Source organism: Hyperolius riggenbachi, chromosome 3 (genome assembly GCF_040937935.1).
Source record: "Hyperolius riggenbachi isolate aHypRig1 chromosome 3, aHypRig1.pri, whole genome shotgun sequence".
Classification (NCBI taxonomy): domain Eukaryota; kingdom Metazoa; phylum Chordata; class Amphibia; order Anura; family Hyperoliidae; genus Hyperolius; species Hyperolius riggenbachi.
The window spans coordinates 144,782,918-144,805,847 of record NC_090648.1 but is presented as its reverse complement, the minus strand read 5'-3'; the positions used below and the strand labels follow the sequence as shown (position 1 = coordinate 144,805,847).

Genomic DNA, 22,930 nt, shown 5'->3' with positions numbered 1-22,930 from the left:
AGGGCAGACATGGATCTCTGAACAGAATGAAGCAATAAACATTTTTATATTATTTGACTTGAAATGAGTTTTTAGAGCAGATACACATATTCAGAACGCACTCTAATGAAGACCAGGTAACTAGCTAAATACTGTATATAACAGAAATACAGTAAATACAGTGGTGTGTATGAAGATGTCTATTTCTCTCCAGCCAGTCCTTTGATGCAGTGGACTCTCAATAGTCCAGTCTGAGAGTACAACCAAAAAATCTGATCCGACCCTTCACTTAGGGTGTCCAAGCGATGATCCAAAAACATGGCAAATTTGCAAATTCCAGTTCTACGGGATCTGGCAATTTAGTGTTCAAAGGTTTTATTAGAATAGTATGCATACAAATTCTCACAAAATATACAAGGTAGCATAGATCATATGCAAAATTAACATATAACTAAAGAGAATAATTCTGGGAGGACATTTACAGCATCGGGCATTAGCGACATATAAATGTCATTTTTAACACATTTCAGCACAGGAATTCAATATATACGTTGTGGGAAAAAGCAGGGGCATTATAGAAAAATAATACACCAAGAGACAGTGGGAGGTTAAGAATATTGTACATTGACAACCTCCCCCTATAATCCACCCATGATTTCCACACTCTTTCAAAGTGCTGCATATTATCAGATATCCTGGCATTAATTTGTTCATAGACCATTAATTTTGTTATTCCGTTCCAACAAAGCTTTTAAAGAGACACTGAAGCGAAAAAAAAATTATGATATTATGATTTGTATGTGTAGTACAGCTAAGAAATAAAACATTAAGATCAGATACATCAGTCTAATTGTTTCCAGTACAGGAAGAGTTAAGAAACTCCAGTTGTTATCTCTATGCAAAAAAGCAATTAAGCTCTGCAACTTTCAAAGTGGTGGAGAGGGCTGTTATCTGACTTTTATTATCTCAACTGTTCCTGGACTATTTACTTTTCCTCTGCCAGAGGAGAGGTCATTACTTCACAGACTGCTCTGAAAGACTCATTTTGAATGCTGAGTGTTGTGTAATCTACACATATTATAGAATGATGCAATGTTAGAAAAAACACTATATACCTGAAAATAAAAGTATGAGAATATTTTCTTTGCTGCTAATCTTCTAGTAATTATTCATAGTACACAACCAATTCACTATATCATATTTTGTTTTCGCTTCAGTGTCTCTTTAAGTGTAGGGAATGTTGTTTCCAATTGGAAGCAATATAAACTTTGGCCAAGAGTGCAATGTGTTGAATAAGTTTGTGAGTGGCATGTTTCATAGTCTCAAGTCTATAGCCTAGTAGAAGTATCTTGGGGTCTTTAACAAAAGTGTCTTGCGTTAACCTAGAGATCAGGAAGGCATTACGTGTCCAAAGTCTTGAGACTATTGGGCATGTCCACCATATGTGTAGGAAAGATCCACGACCCGGACAATTTCTGAAGCAGTCAGGGGAGACCGAGGAGTATATTTTGTTCAGCTTAAAGGGTACTAAATACGTCCGATGCAAAAGTCTAATACAAAACTTCCATGGACGTAGACTGCACACTGCCCTTAGAAAGCGTGTCGTAGCATTGGTGCCAGTCTTCGTCATCCAGCGTATCCACAGGATCTGGAAATTTGTCTGGACAGAACATGAAACAGGCTAATAAAGTATCAGGAAAATCCATATGCCTCTTCTGGACAAATCAGGTGCTGCCATAGACTTTGATTGAAAATATTGGCAAGTCTGCGCCAAAAGGGAAATTCAGGCGCCAGGTGACGCCCGATAATTGTCGTTTTTTGTGTGGTTTTTTTTTTTTCTGTCAAGCCATTGACAAATGGAACATTTTGTTGGGGGTGGGGGGCAGTTAGGGTTAGGTGTTAGGAAGGGTGTGTGTGCAGTAGGGGTCTTAGGGTTAGTCACCACCGGGGGGGGGGGGGGGGGTCTTAGTGTTAGGCACCACTAGGGAAGGTCTTAGTTAAGATAGCCATACATTAGTGGATCTGCCACTGGATCAACCATTAGATATATCCCTCTAGGCAGCATAGTGGTGTAGTGGATGTCACTCTCACCTTGTTGCGCTGGGTCCCTGGTTCAAATTCCAACCAGGGCACTAACTGCAAGGAGTTTGTATGTCCTTTGATGTCTGCATGGGTTTCCGTCTGGCACTCCTGTTTCCTCCCACATACCAAAAACTTACTGATATATATGGCTTCTCCCTAAAATTGCCCATAGACAACAATGGACATATAACTATGGTAGCGGTTCAATTGTGACCTTGCTATATAATCTGTACAGCACTGCGCAAGATGTCAGCGCTATATAAATACTAATATATATATTGTAATGCTTGGGGGGTATACTTTCTGAATCAGCGTGTATGCTCAAGACTTCACCTGCTGACCCTGCCTGGCACGCCACTAGCTGACCCTCAACCTGTCCCTGACTGGCACACCACTAGCTGGCCCTAATAGGACTAATGCTGGATACACACGGTGCGTTCGCGCACTCGATTTCCCGCTCGATCCCCGTCGATTCATTTATTTCCAACATGTCCGATTTGGATTTCGATGGATCGTTAGGTCGGTTTGGCATACTTTGCATGCGAATCGACCTAACGATCCATCAAAATCCAATCGGACATGTTGGAAATAAACAAATCGATGAGAATCGAGCGGGAAATCGAGTGCGCGAACGCACCGTGTGCATTCAGCATTAGGCGAGCAAGCATACAAGCTGATACAGAAAGCAGACCTACCACCAAGAGCAACAAGACTATGTAGCTGGGTAATGGAAGAGGCTACACAGGTTGCCACAGGAGTAATGAACAAGGGAGCAAGATTGCCCAGAGCAACTGCAGCTCTGGGCTTCCGATACCACCACAAATAACACACAATGGTTGCGCAGTGCAATGCCGCACTGCCTATGATCAGAGTAACAAGACAAACAATGGACAGACAGACTGACTGACTGTTGCCCAGGGCGGCTGCCGTCTGAGCCTCTGGCTAAGTAACAAGACAGACAACAGAAAGACAGACAGAATGCTTACAAGACTAATCGCTGCCTCAGCAAGCATCCACACTGGCACGAACAAGACAAACAGGAAGGAGCGTAACTAATAGCAACAGCAGCCTATAGTTACGTCCCCAGAAACAAGACTAGCAGGAATACTACCAGTCACCAACGTGGTGATGGCAGGATCCAAGCTATCAGGATAGTGGACTTTACTGACCTCCGCTGGTTCAGCAAATGTCCAGCAGGCAGGAAAATACAGAACAGGGCAATATACAATTTTACCCAACAACTTTCACGGCATGACCCCCAACGACAACTGTAGTAGCTGTACGCTATGTCGGGCGGAGTCTGAAATGGGAGGCAAACTTTTATGTCGACATCAGCCAACGGATGCAGGCATGCAAATTCCCACACAGCTGAATGGTAATTACTCAATCCTGAGCTAGCTTGATTACAAGCTGCTAGCTGACTGTGAAAAAGGACTCTCATAACAAATACATGCAATATTATGCAACAAAATGCATGTAGGAAATCCAGGGCTATCTGGCTGCAGTTCAACTGCAGCAAGCAATAGGAGGTATCATGACAGCATCCTGAGCTGCTCTGAACCGCAGAGTGATTGCAAATGACAATGAGACTTACTGCGAATGCGCAACCGAATGCAAGCAGATAAGACGGAATTGCTACAGGAGAGATCCTGACATATATAATCTCAAACCTGATCAGGGAGGGCTCTATGACCTGCCCACACAGAGCACAGCAATTTCCAATAGATTCCAGCATTCAGGTCGCTTTGCACTCCTTTCTTTTTCTTAACACAGAATCACCTTGCCTGATTGGAATGTACTAATGCATTTTTTTTCTTCATAAGCCACTCGATTTCTTAATTTACTGCAATGGCTCCAGTTACCTAATTATCACAGATGGGAGGTGTCGGCAGCCTGAATGGCTCTCATTCTCAGGCATGGCTGTGTTTATGAATGGATTAGGTTTCAATAATTTTTATTAAAGGATTTTCAAAATTATATACAGTCATATTAACAATGACAATATGCAAAGGCGTCAATTTTAACATCACACAGTATGTATATAAATACATACAATATACGGATATACATAGTTGCGAAATAGAATTTAAACAAAAAAAACAGTGTTTACATAGTAATATAAGTCATGCCATAGTTTATAATAGTCTATATCAATATAACACATTTCAGTACAATACAGTACAACATCTATTAGGTAGGTCTGCCTATAATAATATTTGGATTTCTTAATAGGTTCGATGAAGAAAGCAATTCTATGCCATTGTAGAGTCTAAATAATTCTTCAGCTAGGTGCTATTTACTTCAGTAAGATTAAATTTGGATGAAACTAGATTTCTGAATGTTTATAAAATGGTTCATTTTATTGTAATTTTTCAGTGAATAGATGTTCAACTAGGAAGAGTGTATCCACATATCAGTTAACTTATCAAAACCACTATGTTGAACCAAGATGTCTGGAAAATGGGGGATTAAACCACCCTACTGAGATTCCAGACACCTCAAGGCTCTGATTTCCAAGGGAAGAAGTTGTGGACACAGATCTTCCATAATGATCCTCCTGTGTGTTCAAGGTTAATCTTCTAATGATCATATGAACCTTAGGATATTTTAATAAAATCATCCTTATTCATGTCTTGTATTTTATATGATCTTCCTTTATGACTATTACTTATTGCATCATATTTATTGTTGTAATTAGGTGAAGTAAGGTTCCTCTCAACCTGGAAAATGGGGGACTTAACCTCCCTACAGAGATTCCAGGGAGTAGAACCTCAGTAATTAACCAATATGATGCATATTGAGGAGTATATGGCGTACAGCCAATCTCAAGAATATCCTTTTTAGGTCTTAACAGAGCATATTAATATGAGTCAACCAAACTAAGTTAACTAACTAAATTAAAACTAAAACTAAACTAATCTAGACTAATCTACACAGTGTATTGCCTTTACGTGTCCCAGTGTCTTTCAGTATATCTTTTCCATACATAGGTAACATAAAATGATCCATACGGTTGATAAAAAGGTGAGTCTTGTGGGTTCCCTAATGAGAGGGGTCATTCCCTGAGAGGTGTATGTATGAATGGATTAGAACAGCATGAGTTTATAACTTCATTTATTCCAACTAACCAATTTGTATTACTGTTTTTTCTTTCCTCCAGCTGATTGAAAGGTCTCCGAAAACTCTACCGAACTCTGTGATTTATATCAGCATCATGACCTTTGTGATGGGGGCCAGTATCCATCTGGTGGGGGACTCTGTAAATCATAGACTGATCTTCAGTGGGTACCAGCTTCACCTGTCAGTGCGAGACAATCCAATCATGCAAAAACTGGAGCCCCCTACTTTGGTGAGAGAACTGAGGGATAAGCTAGGATTAGGGAAGAGGGTTGTATATAAAGATTTTGTGCGCGTATTGCTGCACTCGTCATTGAAGTTAGGGGCTTGCTCAGGAATCAGAATTTTCTTTGCATTTGTCTGCTTTCCATTTGCATGATTTTTTCACGGTAAGAAAATCGAACAACCTCCTGATTTTCTTTCTACTTCTTTGCAGCATGTGGGTTTCCAATTGCAATGTATTTTGCCATTTATCCAAAAAATCAAATTAAAATCAGCAAGCACAAAATCTAGCGCAATCAAAAACTTGGTGTGATCCCTGCCTAAATAAAATGAGCCGCCTACTGTATGTTGTTTAATAGCAGGGCTGTGGAGTTGGTACAAACATCTTCCAACTCCGACTCCTCAGTTTATGAAACCTCCAACTCTGACTCTGTGCCACCAAAATGGCTCAGACTCCTTAGTCTAATACTTACCAGGGCTGTGGAGTTGGTACAAACATCTTCCAACTCCGACTCCTCAGTTTATGAAACCTCCAACTCTGACTCCGTGCCACCAAAATGGCTCAGACTCCAACTCCTTAGTATTATACTTACCAGGGCTGTGGATTTTGTATAAAAATCATCCGACTCCTCAGTTTAGGAAATCTCCGACTCCGGGTAAACAAAATTGCGCCAACTCCGACTCCACAGCCCTGTTTAATAGTCATGTAAAGTATCAGTAATACTTTAGGCAAGGTTCCACTTCTTATTGTGGAAAGGCGGCTGCTTTTAGCATTAAAATCTGCATTTGCATGGGTTTTTTTCAGAACATCCAATGAAAGTCAATGGCAATTCATATGTAATGTGAAAATTTATACTGCAAGAAGTTTTTTCATGCATAAAAAAACACGTACACCAAAAGTGCAATTCTCGATTGACTTTCATATGATGTGCATTGGACGTGTTTTTGCACATTTGGAAATGCATGTGAATTTTAACAAGTGCGAACCCTGCCTGATGTTTCTGATTTCTCTGTTTAAACCATGCTTGGTGGGTATTGTGTTTTTTGTTTGTTTGTTTTTCTTCAATGAGAAATACAAAGTTTCATATTTCTAATTAAAGGCATACTGTAGGGTGGGTCGGGGGAAAAAGAGTTGAACTCACCCGGGGCTTCTAATTGTCCCCTGAGACAATTAGAAGACATCCTGTGCCTGTGCAGCCGCTCACCGATGCTCCGGTCCCTGACGCCGATTCACTTTTGGAATCTCCGACTTTCAAGTCGCAAACTCACTGCACCTGTGTGGCCGCGTCCTCGCTCCCGCTGACGTCATCAGGAGTGTACTGCACAGACGCAGACCTTACTGCACCCAGTACGCTATCTGTAACGTCAGCGGGAGCGAGGACGTGGCCGCACAGGCACAGTGGGTTTGCGACTTTAAATTCGGAGATTCCAGAAGTGAACTGGCAGCAAGAACCGGAGTATCGGTGAGTGGCTGCGCAGGCACAGGATGTCGGCGGGGGACCATTAGAAGCCCCGGGTAAGTTCAACTCTTTTTCTCCCGAGTCCTTTAACCTTCCTGGTGTTCAGTTTCCCCAGGATTTCTGTGCAAAAAGTGATCCAATTCATTTTCATAACCTCTTTTTCCTGTAACTTGCCAAAATATGTCAAGCAAGGGTCTAGTATACAGTGCAGGAGAGTATTGATGTGTATGCACTTCAGTACTGTTCACAGTATGTTTTGTATTCACGTGTATACCGCTAGGGAGGTAAAATAATTGTGTGCTTTACTGTTGGGAAATGTGGTGTAGTTGTTATGGGACTAGTTTTATGAAATTAAGTAAGGCTGGTTTCACAGTGGGACGTTACAGGCGCACGTTAGTGCAGCCTGTAACGCAGCCCACCGCACAGCAATGAAAAATCAATGGGCTGTTCACAGTGCCCACGTTGCGTTACACAGTAACGCTGCGCCATAAGTCAACGTACTGCAAGCAGTACTTTGCAAGCGGCAGAGCCGCGTTAGACTGCTTGCACATGCTCAGTAACATTGGGGAGGAGCAGTGAGCGGCCAGGCACATGGCTAATTAATATTCACTGCACTCAGTGACGTGCAGTGTTTACTTCTTGGAACCGCCGCTCTGTGCGGCGATTGGCCGGCGGGAACTCGTGATGCCGCATGCGTCCAAGAGTGCGCATCACGGACGCCAGAGTGAGCTGCACAACGCGGCTCACTCTGACGTCCAAAGCAGGGAGCACCAGGCGTTGTGTTAGGGGCACGTTATGCGACCATAACGTCCCCTAAAACGCAACGTCCTGGTGTGAAACCAGCCTAACATGGGGAGAATAACCCAGCAACACATGAGGCTGAATGCCAGACAGACGGCTATGTGAAGATGATATTGAGAAACGGGGGCACATTTATGATTGGAAACATAGAACAGTTTGCATTTTGCCCACGATTCACGCTACCCAAATGAAAATGCTAAGGTTTTGCAAAAAATTGCGTTTTTGTTTTGCCATATAAAAGATGTTGCTTAAAGGAATTATCAGGCAAAAAAAATAAATAAAAACAATGGCTTCAATTCATCAAAGGGTGTTCGATAACAAAACCCCAGTCCTTAAAATACCGCATTCGGTATTTTACACTTCACTGTGCTAATTCATCAATATTTTCCCATGTGCGGTAGAGGTTCGTTAAGTTACCGAACTACTAGGCTTCAATTCATCAAAGGCTGTTCATAACAGCAGAGTGGTGCAGAGCAGCTTGGAATGTCCGTGTGTTGTTACAAGCTGATAACAATAGAAGGCATCCAGACATCCCTTTAGATGTAAAGGTGTTATAGTTACTGTTATTTATACTGCCTCTGCTGCTCTGAATCTGTCGATCAGTCTTTCTTAACATTTTATTTATTTGCCACAACGTAGATGAACTTCCTGGAGACATTACAAATGCCATGCTTGGTGATTTCACCACCAGCATCTTTGCATTATCAAACAGGGCCTGAAAGGGTTACACCACCGAAGGGAATCTGGGGATATATTTTGACCCGTTCTCTCTGCTCACTGCTTGGGGGGTCTGAAAGCTTGTGTGGAGAAGCCTGTGTGACCTATCAGCGGCACTTGCAGGAGAACAGGGGCTGTTTCTATTGGCTGCCTGCTCCTGCTAATCATGAAAACGTTCACACAGAAGGCTTTCAAAGCCTGTAACGACAGGGGAGAGCTTGAGATAAACACCGAATGTGTTATCGAATGTGGGAACCTTGATGAATTAACATTTGTTGAGCACATGTCGGTAATTTATCTCATTGCTGTGTCATTTCAGCTTCTCATTCGGTAACAGCTTTGATGAATTAACATTTTCTAAAGTGCTTCGTTAAGTCAGCTGTTTTCAGCATTACCGAATGCGGTAATGCTTGATGAATTGAAGCCAATGAGTTTCACTTACCTGGGGCTTCTACCAGCCCAATGCAGCCATCCTGTGCCCTCGTAGTCACTCACAGCTGCTCCAGTCCCCCGCCACCAGCTAGTTTTGTTTTTGCCGACCTTGGGGTCGGCAGGCCGCATTGCTTACATTTTTTAGCATATCCACTGGTGCAGGAACATTAACGCATACATTTTTTTAGCGTCAGTGGTGTAACGCTAACAAATTTTAGCGTTAGCGTTGCAACGCGAAAATTTGTTAGTGTTGCATCGCTAACGCTAAAAAAATGTATGCGTTAATGTTCCTGCAGTAGTGGGAATGCTAAAAAATGTAAGCAATGCGGCCTGCCGACCCCAAGGTCGACAAAAACGAAACTAGCTGGTGGCGGGGGACTGGAGCAGCTGTGAGTGACTACGAGGGCACAGGATGGCTGCATTGGGCTGGTAGAAGCCCCAGGTAAGTGAAACTCATTATTTTTTTTTGCCAGACAATTCCTTTAACTGCAGTCTCATGATTCAGATGTGATCACCTTCATGTTTACATTCATTTCTCTTCTGTGTGGCAGGTGGACTCGTTTGAACTGTTGTATTACTATGATGAATACCTTGGTCATTCCATGTGGTAAGAATGTGATCATGTCTGGTGGGCAGATGTTGGTTGGGGGCTACTGTAAATAAAGCCTGTCTGTTCGGGTTCAGAGCCCGTTCACACTAAAGAGAAAAATGATGCGTTTGTCAGAACGCAGTTAAATGCAAAAACAAATGGTAAATGCATCCTATGTTATCAGTAGGGTGTGTTTACTCTGTCAAACAGAAAATAATTACACAATGCAGTCGCCGAACTACAAATGCAAAGTTCCCACCTGCTGCCTTTTTCTTGCAGCCAGACCACAAACACAAATCGGACGCAATGGAAGCGTCCATTCCCACTAGGCTTCCCGCCGTCCAAAAAACGCATACCTGTCCTGTGTAAATTTGGCACAGCTCATCCCGGAAACCAGGAAGCATAGGGCTTTCTGTTGGTTTGCAAAAGAACCAATGGGAATCCTCCTGCAACAAAGAAAATCCTTATTGGTTCATGTGGACCAATGAGAATCCTCCCTGTTGCTAGCTAGGATTCACTTTTTTTTTAAGAAAACAGGAAGCCCCGTCCTTCCTGGTCTCCGGACGAGCAATGGACAATGAGAAAAGCTGCAGAGGTACTAGCAGATGGGTGGCGACGGAAATGCAGCAGCTAGTGTGAATGACACCGACACATTCACTCAGGATGTGCTTACTGCTCCATTAATGCAAATACTGCGTTTGCGGTGTAGTGCGAACCCGGCCTAAGGCCATTTTGTTTCAACACTATGTAGTTACAATATTGTTATGGAAAGCACAAAATGCAGAAATACCCTGGCTAAGCCCACAATAGGAACAGCAACCTGCATTTATATCTCCAGCAGGAAAAACATTCCGGATCCTTGGAGCCCTCCATAGTAAGTCCCACTTTCAGTGTTAGCATTATTTCACATATTCATATTGATTGCGGGAAACATACATTAGGCTGGTCATGCAGATGCTCCTGCAAATGATGCTCCTGGCCTGAGCAGAGCTAGTGGCAATCGGGAAACGATTGTGACATAACTAATGCTGGCCACACACTGCAACCTGATTTTGAAGTATTTACCCTGACTTGCCAATATTTGTGTAGCCCAGTCATTCAAACTGCATGCACTCTAGTTAGACCTAAAATTTGGTTGTGAGATTGTACAATCAGATTTTAATGTGTACTGGCAGTTTGAGTGTGATCTGAAAGCAAACCTGAAGTGAAATAAACTTATGAGATGATTATTTGTATATGTTTTACTAAAGATTCATTAAATATAGAATTGAATCTCATATTTCTATGTTCAGTTTAAGTGCTTAAAGGACTTACGAGGTGACATGTGACATGATGAGATAGTCATGTGTATGTACAGTGCCGAGCACACAAATAACTAGGTTGTGTTCCTTTTTTTTCTTTCTCTGCCTGAAAAAGTTAAACATCGAGTATGCAAGTGACAATTTCTGTCTGGGTCGGGACCGGGTCGGACTGGGTCAGACTATAGCATAACCCTCACTGATAAGTAATTACAGCCATAAAACATTTTTCTGTCAGTAAATGGCTTTTAAGAGCAGAAAATAGATAAAAAGGGTCAATAATTCATAGATCTGAGCTCTGGCATACTTCAATGAAGGTGTCATTGAGCAGAGACAATGAAACAGTAAAAACTTAAAAACTAGATTTAAATATAAAATAAAACTGTGATATTTAAAAACATTTTTAGGAGAAATAGAATAGATATAATTGTTTTTCTCATAAGTTAATTTTCACCTCGTAAGTCCTTTAAAGGGATACTGTAGGGGGGTGGGGGGGGGGGGGTCGGGGGAAAATGAGTTGAAGTTACCCGGGGCTTCTAATGGTCCCCCGCAGACATCCTGTGCCCACGCAGCCACTCACCGATGCTCTGGCCCTGCCTCCGGGTCACTTCCGGAATTTCAGACTTTAAAGTCTGAAAACCACTGCGCCTGCATTGCTGTGTCCTCGCTTCCCCTGATGTCACCAGGAGCGCACGGTGTAGGCACAGACCATACTGGGCCTGCGCAGTACGCTCCTGGTGCCATCAGCGGGAGTGAGGACACGGCAACGCAGGTGCAGTGGTTTTCAGACTTTAAAGTCTGAAATTCCAGAAGTGAACCGGAGGCGGGGCCGGAGCATCGGGGAGTGGCTGCGTGGGCACAGGATGTCTGCAGGGGACCATTAGAAGCCCCGGGTAACTTTAACTCAGTTTCCCCCGACCCCTACAGTATCCCTTTAAAGAGGAGCTGTTAGGTATAGGGTCTCAGAGAAAATAAACACATATATCAGTAGCTAAAGATTGGCTGTACTTACATTACATATGCATTTCACTGTCCACGTTTGGATTTCACAGAATTTGTATATAGTATATGCAGAGATAGATGCTCCTGACAGCTCATGGCAGGCTCCATGTTTGTGAAGCCAAATGTGTCGTCATGTCCTGCCTGCTTCTGATCACAGATAAGCTCGTTCTTGAACAACACGGTGTGCAGTGAATATTAATGAGCCATGTGGCTAGGAACAATAGCTGACTCCTGCAGTGAAACTCTGCCCCGAGATTTATCAGTGTTTCGCGCTGGACTGATTAGAAGCTCCTGTACCGTCTCATTAGCAGCCGAGGGGAGGGCCCCAGAATGCTTTGCAGTTTAGCTGCGGCTTGCGTCTTTATGGGTCTATAACAGACTTTAAGATAAGCACACATCAAAGGTAACTGAAATGTTTATCTTCACTAATGGCTTTTGAGCTTCCTTCTAAACTGTTTAACACAGGAGAATAGAGGTTTAAATTAGCTTCTGCAGCCTGACAGTTACTCTTTAAAGGGAGTCTGAGGCAAAATTAAAACAAAAAAAAAACATAACAGATACTCACCTAAGGAGAGGGAAGGCTCTCGTCCCTCCGTTCCTACGCTGGATCCCCCATTAGCAGCCCACGAGCCATGGGTCGAAGACTGCTCGCCTCCACTGTGAGTGGGCTTCAGGAGCACGAACAACTCCATACTGCGCACGTGCGAGCACCCTCACTGGCGTGTGTGCAGTACGGAGCCGCCCGCCTTTTGGAGCACTTGGGCTCCTGGAGACTTCCGAAACCTCCCACGGTGGGAGATTTGAATGGACGATTCTGTGTGGGAACAAGAGGATGAGGAGAGGAAGAGAAACGGGTACGGGTACGCTCTATAAGACCCTGAGCCTCCCCTCTCCTTTTGTTGTTCGTTTCAGACTTGTTTTAATTTTAAGACTGAATTCTAAACAGCAGCTGTGACAAATATGCCTTGTTGACCTGAAAAACAAACTTAAGTAATCACCCTTTAAACTTTTCAGCACTAAAACCTTATCAGACGCCTTCTCTCATTCATTTACCACTTTTTTGGCTTGTATTTACTTTTCAGCAAAGGACTAAGGACTGAAAACACAAACTCATTTTACATATATAGCAACTCCAGTTTTTAAGAGAAGGAACAGTAATACAGCAGAATCCCCAATATCCGGCACTGCTGGATACATTTGCTTGAGCAAATGGCTGAAAATGCACAAACCACCCCCTCAAATACGCACTGAGCCTCCAGGGACCTGTATCAACCTTCCTCTTGCTCCTAGCAGCTTTCCGGCTTCCCCTGTGCACGGAAGCCAGCATGTCACCCGACCTGCATCATGTCACGTGACGTGCTGACTTGCGTGCACAGATGCCACTAGGAGCTACAGGAAAGCTGCTACATGTCGCTGGAGGCTTGATAAGTACGGTATTGTAAAGGCTGCAAACACTCACTTCTTTAAAGGAAACCAGAGAAGGACAATAGTCAAAGTTTTATACATTCCTGGGGCTTCCTTGCAGCCAGTCTGAGCATGCACAGTGCGCTCTCTCCAGCAGAAAATAGTACTGCGCATGCTCAGACTGGCCATGACTGGCCGAAGTTACAGGACCCGGTACCGGAGCTGGAGAAGGCTGAGGACAGTGGTGTGGGAGCGATCCGTGCAGATGGGGCTGGAGGAAGCCCCAGGTATGTATAAAACTTTGACTATTGTTCGTCTCTGGTACAAAAGAAGTGGAAAGCTTGGCACTCTATTTTATCTTTTTGTCACTAAACTATTGTTTTTCATTCTTAAAGGTATATTCCATTTTTCCTCATCTTGTTTATTTATTTCTCTGGCTGTTTCACACCAGAGAAGGGTGAGAGTCGAATGCCTCTGTCAGCCTGGTCTTTACTGGTTCCCAGCAGCCTGTATTACTGGTAAGTGCTGTGGTGTCTGGTGGTAGTATCACTCACTTTTCTTCCACTCATACCAGTGTGGATCTTTACTGCAGCTAGTTCTGCAGAGGCAGCAAAATGTGATTGGTTGGCACTCGCTGTGAAGGATTTGATCAGTCAGCTTGCCAACATGTAAAATTTAAAAATTATGTACAGTCTTTAGTGTCACTTAACTCAAGCAATGGGTGTTTCACAAATACTTTTTTTGATTTAGGGATTACTCTGTAGTGTAGAATATGCCTAGTTATTGAGTTTGCTAAAGTTTCAGTTCAATTACCAATATTCCACCACCAGATGGCAGTGATGAGGAGAGCCAGAAAGAAAAAATAGAAATCCAGGCCTCATTCATACTGGAGTGTTTTACTAGTGATTTCAGCTTGTCATGAATCACTAGCATTTGAAAAATCTATATGGTAATGCAAATCAATGGTAGTGTTTACACTTTAGTGATCGCAAACATGCTGCGTGCAGCAGTTGCGTTTTGTGATTCTTTTGCAATCTCTCCAAAATAGTTTTCCATACAAGGAAAATAATTTTGTGAAACACTAGTGATTTTGCTAGCGTTTTGCAATTCCCAGTGTGAATAGGGTCTTAAAAAAATAAATTACAAGAATGTTTGTACACAAAATAATGTCATAGTTTAGGTAAGCAATATTTTATCATGTGGCAGATCTAGAAAATAGCTGTCTGGAAATTGAAATTACTTTTTTATGAAATTAAAATACTAAATAGTTTGTAGCAACTGTACATGTTTTTTTTTTACACTATATTTTATATTTGGATAGGATATTTGGATAGTGTGGAAAGAGGTTGAAACATCTTTTGGGGAGGGGGGTTTCCTTTACTTGCTGTCTCCGGAACCTCTTGCCTCCGGAACCTCCTACAGTGGTCTCAAGGATAGGAAATGAGGGACAGCAACAAACCACAATGGGGGTCCCAGAAAAATGATGCGTTTGTCAGAACGCAGTTAAATGCAAAAACAAATGGTAAATGCATCCTATGTTATCAGTAGGGTGTGTTTACTCTGTCAAACAGAAAATAATTACACAATGCAGTCACCGAACTACAAATGCAAAGTCCGGCCTCCTTAGGAGCTTGGGAATAACCAGCCTTGATTTTTAACTTCAGTATCGCCTTTTTGCCTTCCTTTTAAACTGTTTAACACAGGAGAATAGAGGTTTAAATTAGCTTTTGCAGCCTGACAGTTACTCTTTAAGTATTTTCTTGCTTGCTGATGGCTTATAAGGCATTTATTGACAAGTTGTGAACATATCACCTAGGAGAAAAGTCAGGAGAAAAAGTGAATTGCATATGACCTATTCTGTTTCTGTCTTGCAGGTACCTGGTGACAGAGGGACAGATCTTCATCATTTTTATCTTCACGTTCTTTGCGATGATGGCCCTGATCTTACACCAGAAGCGGAAGGGCTTACGCCTGGACAGCAATGGCTTGTTCCTGCTTCTTTCCTTTTCAGCTACTTTAGTCCTCATTGCAGTTTGGATTGTGTGGCTGTGGAATGACAAGATCCTGCGCAAGAAATACCCTGGAGTGATCTACATTCCTGAGCCATGGGCTTTCTATACATTGCACATTAACAGCTTGCATTAAAAAGAGGCTGGGATTTGCTTCTCCTCCTATCATCTCCTAACAAGTGGACCAAAATCTAGACTTCCGTCAGACTACTTTGTGTCACCCTTGTAACAAAGGGTGTAGTAGTGGAAACTCCCTGATCTCTTCTCTGTAGTATAGCAGACTGGTTGTGATAGGTCTATTTTGCTATTTATCAACTGCCTCAATTAGAATCTGCATCCTTTGCAGTGGAGTATTCGCAGTCTTCAGAGCTTTGTTCTAATTTTGAGAAAGGAAGTGGAGAGTATGGACTTGATGATAATTAGAGGAAAACTCTACTGATAAGTGTAATGCCAGTATTTAATGCATTATGGTGGGTTCATTAGGTTATTAGAGAAAACTCTAAAGGGTTTTAGCAGTAAGATTTATTTTTCTGGGTTCCCAGCTCTGTACACTTTCCTTGACCATGCTAATACAATCTCATTCTCACCACTAGATTGACCATGCTAATACAATCTCATTTTCAACACTGGATTGCCCATACACTGCACTTTACAGATACTGCAGCACAAGGTTCTCTTACCTGGGGAAATGATCACAGTAACCCAGGACAGAGTTGGGAACTTTGCTAGGTAGATTTTATTGCTGGAATCCTTGAGTAATGTAAGAATATAGAGGTTTTATCAATTTATATCACCCACCCTAAATTCATGTGCTGTGGCCTAATTCATAAGGTTCTCCAAGGCTAGTTAATAAATTACAGCTACTGAGTTCGGAATGCAATAATACTATTGGGTAGGGCCTCCCCTTGCCTTCAAAACAGCCTCAGGTCTTGGTGGCATGGATTCCAAGTGGTGGAAACATTCCTTTGATATTCTGGTCCATGTTAATATGATTGCATCACACAATTTCTGTAGAATTGTCAGCTTCACATTCGGCCTATAAATCTTTCATTCTATAACATCCCAAAATGCTGCCAGCCTGAACTGTGTACACAAGGCAGGAAAGGTCCATGGATTGACCATTGACTGAGGCTGCTGACGTATATCTGCATGTTTTTTTGCGTTGCACTGGTGCCACATAATTGGCTGGTTAGATGCTTGCATGACTAATGAGAAGTTCCTAATTAAGTGCTCAGCGAGTATAAAGTTATGTGCTCCATTTAGACCTTCCACAACTGAAATGAACATTCCTGAGCACTTTGGCTGTAAATCTAAAGTGTGTACAGGTGTTGCCTGAGGCTATTGGTCTCTAGTAATGCTACCACAAGCCAAATTGCCCTAATCCTAACCTGTGTTTTTTCCTATGGTAACGTAACTTCATCGGAAGTTCCCTCAGTGGGGAGCCACTTCTGTGTCCGCCCCCTCCCATCTCCATTGAGCAGCATGTACAGGCTGAAAAAGAAACATTTCAGGTGTGTACTGGACTTAAAGTGATCTGAGCACCATTTTTAGCACCCAGGGCATCTTAGTAGCACATTAAAAATGCATATTAACAATGTGATTTTTTTTTTTACTTAAAAAAATTCTACCTCTTCTTTTTCCATTTAAATGTTTATTATTGCCCTACTACCGCCGGACTGCCTACCGCAGATAGAGGAAGGAGCAGGCAGATAAGGATTGCAGTAATTAGCAATAAGCAAGCAAAAGGACAATGTACTTCAAAAGAGTCGCACTTGATCCCCTTCACACCTTCCCTCTGGATAAATAAGGACAGAGGAAAAAGCGGGGGAAATGGCAGCTCCTACAGCTATTAGAAGCTAGGACAAACTGCAGAAAAATAAAGCTGCTTGGATCCCTTTAAATTATTAGTAAGTTAGATCCCTTTAAATAATTAAGCTACATACTCTCGCTGGATTGATATGGGCCGTTGCAGCCGATAAGAGAGAATCTAGAGTGCATATAGCATCTGCATGACGGCATGCTGGATCTTTATCGTTTCCTGACGGCTGATCGGCATTGACTTCCCCACTACCCCACCGCTCAGTTGCTTGCCGCTTGTTTTCCCTTGGCCCCCTCCCCATGCATAGCAACAGTAGCGCCACTAGCCTGTATGCTAGTGATGCATCTGTACAGCATCTGCACTGTTGCACGAGGGATGGAGTACCGATCCCTGCTGGACGACAGAAATACTTTTGTGTGTACAAGGCTTTAACTTGTTGCTGACTGCTCCATGCCAAACGGTGTGAAGGCGGCGGCAGCCCCAGGACCGAACAGTGCCAATTGGCGTGAAGTCCTAGGGCGGAGATTGCAGGGGTGCACATCCCCGCTTGAATGACGGAGCTCCGCTGTCTTATTTACACTGCTGATGCGGCTCGATTGATAAGATCCGACAGGACGGATCTTGCTACCGCCGATTCCTTGCTCGTTCCCCGCGAGGGGACAATGGCAGGGAATCGAGCGGAAGATAAGCGGAGCGGGGACGAGCGGGTATCGAATCCGGCGTGCGGAAGAGGCGATCCGGCGGCTAATCGAGCCGCCGGATCGGAGCCTCATCTACGCGTGTAGATGAGGCTTTAAACCTGCACAGCACCAATTAGTAAAAAATAGCCTGGTCACTAGGGGGGTGTAAGCTTAAGTGATTAAAGCATTGCCTGTCTTTAGGTGATTCATGTGATTGTGTCACCTGCACACACCAGGCTGTCATACTTATTACAAAGAGAGTCACTGAAACTATAGCTGCAATCACATGACCACTATTTCACTAATGTCAGTAATTCTTGCCACTGTCTGCTGTGACCCAGGCAAGGGTGGTACTCACTTGTCAGTTAATAACATAAGACAATCCAGGTTTGCACTTCTATTAACTAGTGTTGTCTGGAGAGCCTCAGTGAATCAGGCCCTGCATTCCAGCTGTTACATGAACTTGGCGTTTGGCGTAAATCAAACATTGCATAAAACCTCATAAGAGCAATACATTGATCCCTGTATATTCCACCACTTAGATACAGTATGTATTGTATAATGATGATGATGCATGCAGGCATTATGGATGCTAATGCATCAGCGCAGCTTAGAGATTTGCAGTGTATATGAATATATATTTGAAAATAAAAATATATATTTTTACTGTTTTCATTGGTTTGTTTTTGGAAAACGTTTTTAAAAAGTTAGGTTTAGAAGTGCTTAAAGTGAACCAGAGATGAAGCACCCTCATGTATTTTACCATATATATGGTAATGGTAATGATAATGTGGGAACATTAGAGAAAACACCTACCCTGCTCTCTGTTTCATTCTTCACTGTTCAGCTGGCTTGTTATCAGCCTTGATAAAATCCCAGACTGAGCTTTCAGTCTGGCTTTGCTCAGGAATCATTATAGCTGAGTCATTATAGCAGAGCCAGAAGGGGGCAGGCTTGGGCTTGAAAAGACTTCAGAGAAGACGGACTCGACTATGATTCCTGGGCAAAGCCAGACTGAATGCTCAGTTGGGGATTTTATCAGGGATGATTAGAAGCAAACTGAGCAGTAAAGGATGAAACAGAGAGCAGGGTAGGTGTTTTCTCTAATGTTCCCACTGATATATATGGTTAAATACATGAGGGTGCTTCATCTCTGGTTCACTTTAAAGTGTACCAGATATAATTATTATCTAAAGATTTGATACTTACCTGGGGCTTCCTCCAGCCCCATAAGCATGTGTGAGTCCCACGCCGCCCTCCCGCGGTCTGCCGTTCAGCCGCAATCAGCCCCGGTAACAGGCTCAGTTGGGTCCAGTCTGGGTCTTCTGCGCATGAACGGACCTCCATTTTTTTTTGTGTGCATGTAACGAGCGCTCGCTCAAGCGCTATTCCCTGCAAGGGGGAGAGAGGTGGCCGCAGAGATAAGCCTGCTGGCCCGCGATCGCGGCTGCCAGGCTTCTGATCAACTAGGTCATTTAACCTCCTTGGCGGAGCTCGTCCATGACCGCCGGAGGGCACCATTCAGGCCCCGCTGGGCCGATTTTCATATTTTTTTTTTAAAACACGCAGCAAGCACTTTGTTTGCTGCGTGTTAGGGACTTCCGACGCGTAACAGCCCTCCCCCCCCCCCCCCTGAGACCCCGTGCGCAGCCTGGCCAATCAGTGCCAGGCAGCGCTGAGGGGTGGATCAGGTTCAGAACGGGATTTCCTTATGGGCAAGCGCGGCGGCGGCGATCGGAGGGATGCGGCAGGGAGGGGGGAATCATGTAGCTAGCACTAGGCTAGCTACATGATGAAAAAAAAAAAAAATACTGCTGTGCAGCCTCCCTGGCAATCTTAATTAATAGAACGCCAGGTAGGTTAAATGCAAACAGCGCTGTAGAAGTGACAGCCTTGTCACTTCACTGTCCCTCAGATGCACGCACAATCTAATCCCTGCCACAGTCCTATGCCTTGTAGACATAGTACTGAGCACCGATCGCTCTCTAGGGACAATTGTGTGTATGTGTGTGGGGGGGGGGGGGGGGGGTTAAAGGAAATAAGGGTTTATTTAATTTTTTTTTTAAAGTACACTTTTTTTTATAAATTAAAAAAAAAACGAATGATCGCAGGAGCGATGAGAGACCACCAAAAGAAAGGCCTATTTGTGTGAAGAAAAGGAGGCAAGATCCATTTGTTTGCTAAAGGGAACCTAAACTGAGAAGGATATGGATTTTTCATTTTCAAAGATACCAGTTGCCTGACTCTCCTGCTGATCCTGTGTCTCTGATACTTTCACCAACAGCCCCTGAACGAGCATGCAGATCAGGTGCTCTGACTGAAGTCAGACTGGATTAGCTGCATGCTTGTTTCAGGTCTGTGATTCAGCCACTTCTGCACCCAAAGAGATCAGTGGGACTGCCAAATAACTGGTATTGTTTAAAAGGAAACACCCATATCCCCTCTCAGTTTAGGTTCTCTTAAGTTGTATGGCTGTGCTGCGAGCTGTTAAAGCTGCACAGCACTGAATTGTGAAAAAATGCCTGGTCACTAGGGGGATGTAAGCCTGTGGTCCTGAAGTGGTTAATCAAGTGATAAGATTTGTAAGACTCTGAATCGCTGATCATGGTTGTGTTGTTTCTGCTTCCTAAGTAGGCAGAAGCAGGAAGTGATCACAGCAAATCAGCCTTACAAATCTATCTCCTGATCTGAGTGACTCGCAAGCAATTTTAATGCCTTCCCCCGTTGTGCGGATGTGGCAGCTCTTCTACTCCTCCACCTCTATCCATCAATTCTATGCTGACCAAAAGACGCTAGCAATGTGCGGGGGAGGTGGGGATGTCGATTCTGTTTTTAAGCTGGAAAAAAACAACTTTCATGCTGGGTTTCCCCTGGTGCAGGAGCTTTTGGAGATGGATACAGTTCAGGTGCCTCTGTAGTATGCTTGTGTTGTCCCACCACTCAGGGCAGCTGTCACCAGTGGGCAGGGGTGCTGCTTAGGTTTTTGTGGCCCCAAGAGGCACATCATTTGTGGCCAACCCCCCCCCCCCCCAGTCAGGGGCCCCTTCTCCCATTTTAATAGGTAGCCCAGGTGTCTCCAGTATAGGTAGCCACCCTCAGTATAGATGGCCCTCCAGTATGCGTAGCCACCCCCAGTATAGGTAGCCACCCTCAGTATAGGTGGCCCTCCAGTATGCGCAGCCACCCCCAGTATAGGTGGCCCCCCAGTACAGATAGCCACCCCCAGTATAGGTAGCCAAAGGTGCCCCCCCATATAGGGCATTGGTGTCAGTGGGAGTATGAAATGTCCTTCTGGCTCCCCATCCCCAACACGCACACACCTGCAGATCAGCAGAGTCCCGAAAAGATTAATTGTGCAACACACTTCAAATGCAGGATATAAGCAATTACTTCACTTCTGCATCTGAAGTGTACTCTGTGGTAACTGCTCCACTCTGTTCACTGCCACAGATCTGAGGTCTGTGAGTGAGTGACGGGGAGGCAGAGGCGACCAAACAAATCACATGGGAGGCCCCTGCTGTGGGTGAGGCCCCAAGTGGCTGCTTGGTTCGCCTGGGCCTAGCTGCACCCCTGCCAGTGGGCTGACTGCAGCATAACCTCTTGGTGACACGGCTCCCCGTCCACTGCTTGGCTTCATCATTTGCAGCCAGCACATGCCTGAAAGAGGAAGTGTATCTGCTGGATGATTTCCAGTTCTATTAATATTCTATTATTATTTCCAAGTATGTAAAACAGTTGAAAGATTGAATATCATCAAAAATATTTATTTGACCTATTTAAAAGCAACATTAGATACGTACCTAGGTAGATAGAAGGCTCTGGATTCCATAGAGCCTTCTCGATCCTTCCCATAATTCCTAGGCCGTCCCTGGTTTACATTCTGTGACCTGCTATGTCTGGTACTCCTCGGGCAGCCTTCTGAAGTACTCACTTCCCCGAGTGCTTCCCAAGATTGGCGCATCTGTACTGTGCATGCATGAGCCAGGACTCATGCACTAGTCTTTGGAAGTACTCCTAAAGGCTACCTGTGGAGTGCTGTAGAGGTATTTGACCTAGCGGGTTAAATAACTTTAATGGGGGACAGGGCTGGAATGCAGGTGAAGTGAGGCTTGGGAATGCTCGTTGCGGTATCCAGAACCTTTCCTCTCTACATAAGCAAGGATCTAACCTGAAGCGAGTTTCCTCACTTCAGGTTCACTTTTTAATAGTATTATTGATTTCTAAAGCATCAACGTATTCCTTGGTGCTGTAAGACACAAACATAGATGCATAATAATGCAGACAATGGTAAACACAAAATATAGATATTGGTACATAACACAGTATACCAAGGTCGATTGAATTTTGTGAGATGCGGTATGTGCCACTCGAAACACAACGCAATGATGAACCGACTGGAAACAAAGCCAAACACTTTCTGCTTGGTAGTGTTTTCCTTTAGATGATTTTATATTCTTTTACACATGCATGAAAAATGTCTTCTGCAGGGATCAAGACTAGATTGCTTGAGTGCCAGTTTGGGGGTTGAGAGCTGTGAAGCTGTAGGAAAGAGGAACAGCACAGTGACTTCCAGGGGGAGAGGTAAGGAGTAGGGATGATCAATAATATGCAAATACTTCTAAGTTTATGCAAATTTATGTAACTTTGTATGCAAATATATACAGCTTGAAAATGGACTAATTAAGTCCCCAGGTTTAAATTGATTGGTCCAATTTCAAGCTGTACTGTATATACAGTCGGGTCCATAAATATTAAGACATCGACACAATTCTAACATTTTTAGCTCTATATACAACCACAATGGATTTGAAATGAAACGAACATGATGTGCTTTAACCACTTTACCCCCAGCCGTATGGATTTCTCCATCCCTTTTTTCCATACTTTTACCACCAGGGACGGAGAAATCCGTACCTCCTGCCGCTGCTTGCGCTCCCGCTCGCTCATGCGCGCACTCCCGCTCGCATGCACGCCGTCGCCCGGAGATCAATGAACGGGAAAATCCATTCCCGTTCGTTGATCTAAGCCCCGCAATTATCCGCTGCTTCTACGAGAAGCAGCGCGATCATTGCGAAGAAAAAAAAAAGTTTCCAGCCTCATAGCACTTTCTGCAAGCGTCCATCCGGACGCTTGCAGGTCGCATAAACAAATGTTACTGTGGCCATCATGTGGCCAAATAGTAAAACTACACCCTAAAATATTTTTCACATACAAATACATTACTTTTACACAAAAAAATTAACTCATTACCTCCCACACTCCCCAATTTTTTATTTTTTTTTATAATTAAAAAAAAATAAAAAAATTTACAATTAAAAA

At 43.5% G+C, this 22,930-nt stretch overlaps 1 protein-coding gene across 1 annotated transcript in view; it reads left to right on the top strand.

The window, feature by feature from the left end:
• The window catches only part of CLN6 (CLN6 transmembrane ER protein), a 35,214-nt gene extending 16,932 nt beyond the window's left edge, over window positions 1-18,282 (top strand). The window contains exons 4-7 of the mRNA XM_068275045.1: window positions 5,222-5,410; window positions 9,362-9,417; window positions 13,499-13,621; window positions 14,978-18,282. Coding sequence (XP_068131146.1) covers window positions 5,222-5,410; window positions 9,362-9,417; window positions 13,499-13,621; window positions 14,978-15,248 — 639 coding nt within the window. The 3' untranslated portion in view covers window positions 15,249-18,282. The remainder of the gene's footprint in view (window positions 1-5,221; window positions 5,411-9,361; window positions 9,418-13,498; window positions 13,622-14,977) is intronic.
• The last annotated feature ends 4,648 nt before the right edge of the window (window positions 18,283-22,930 follow it).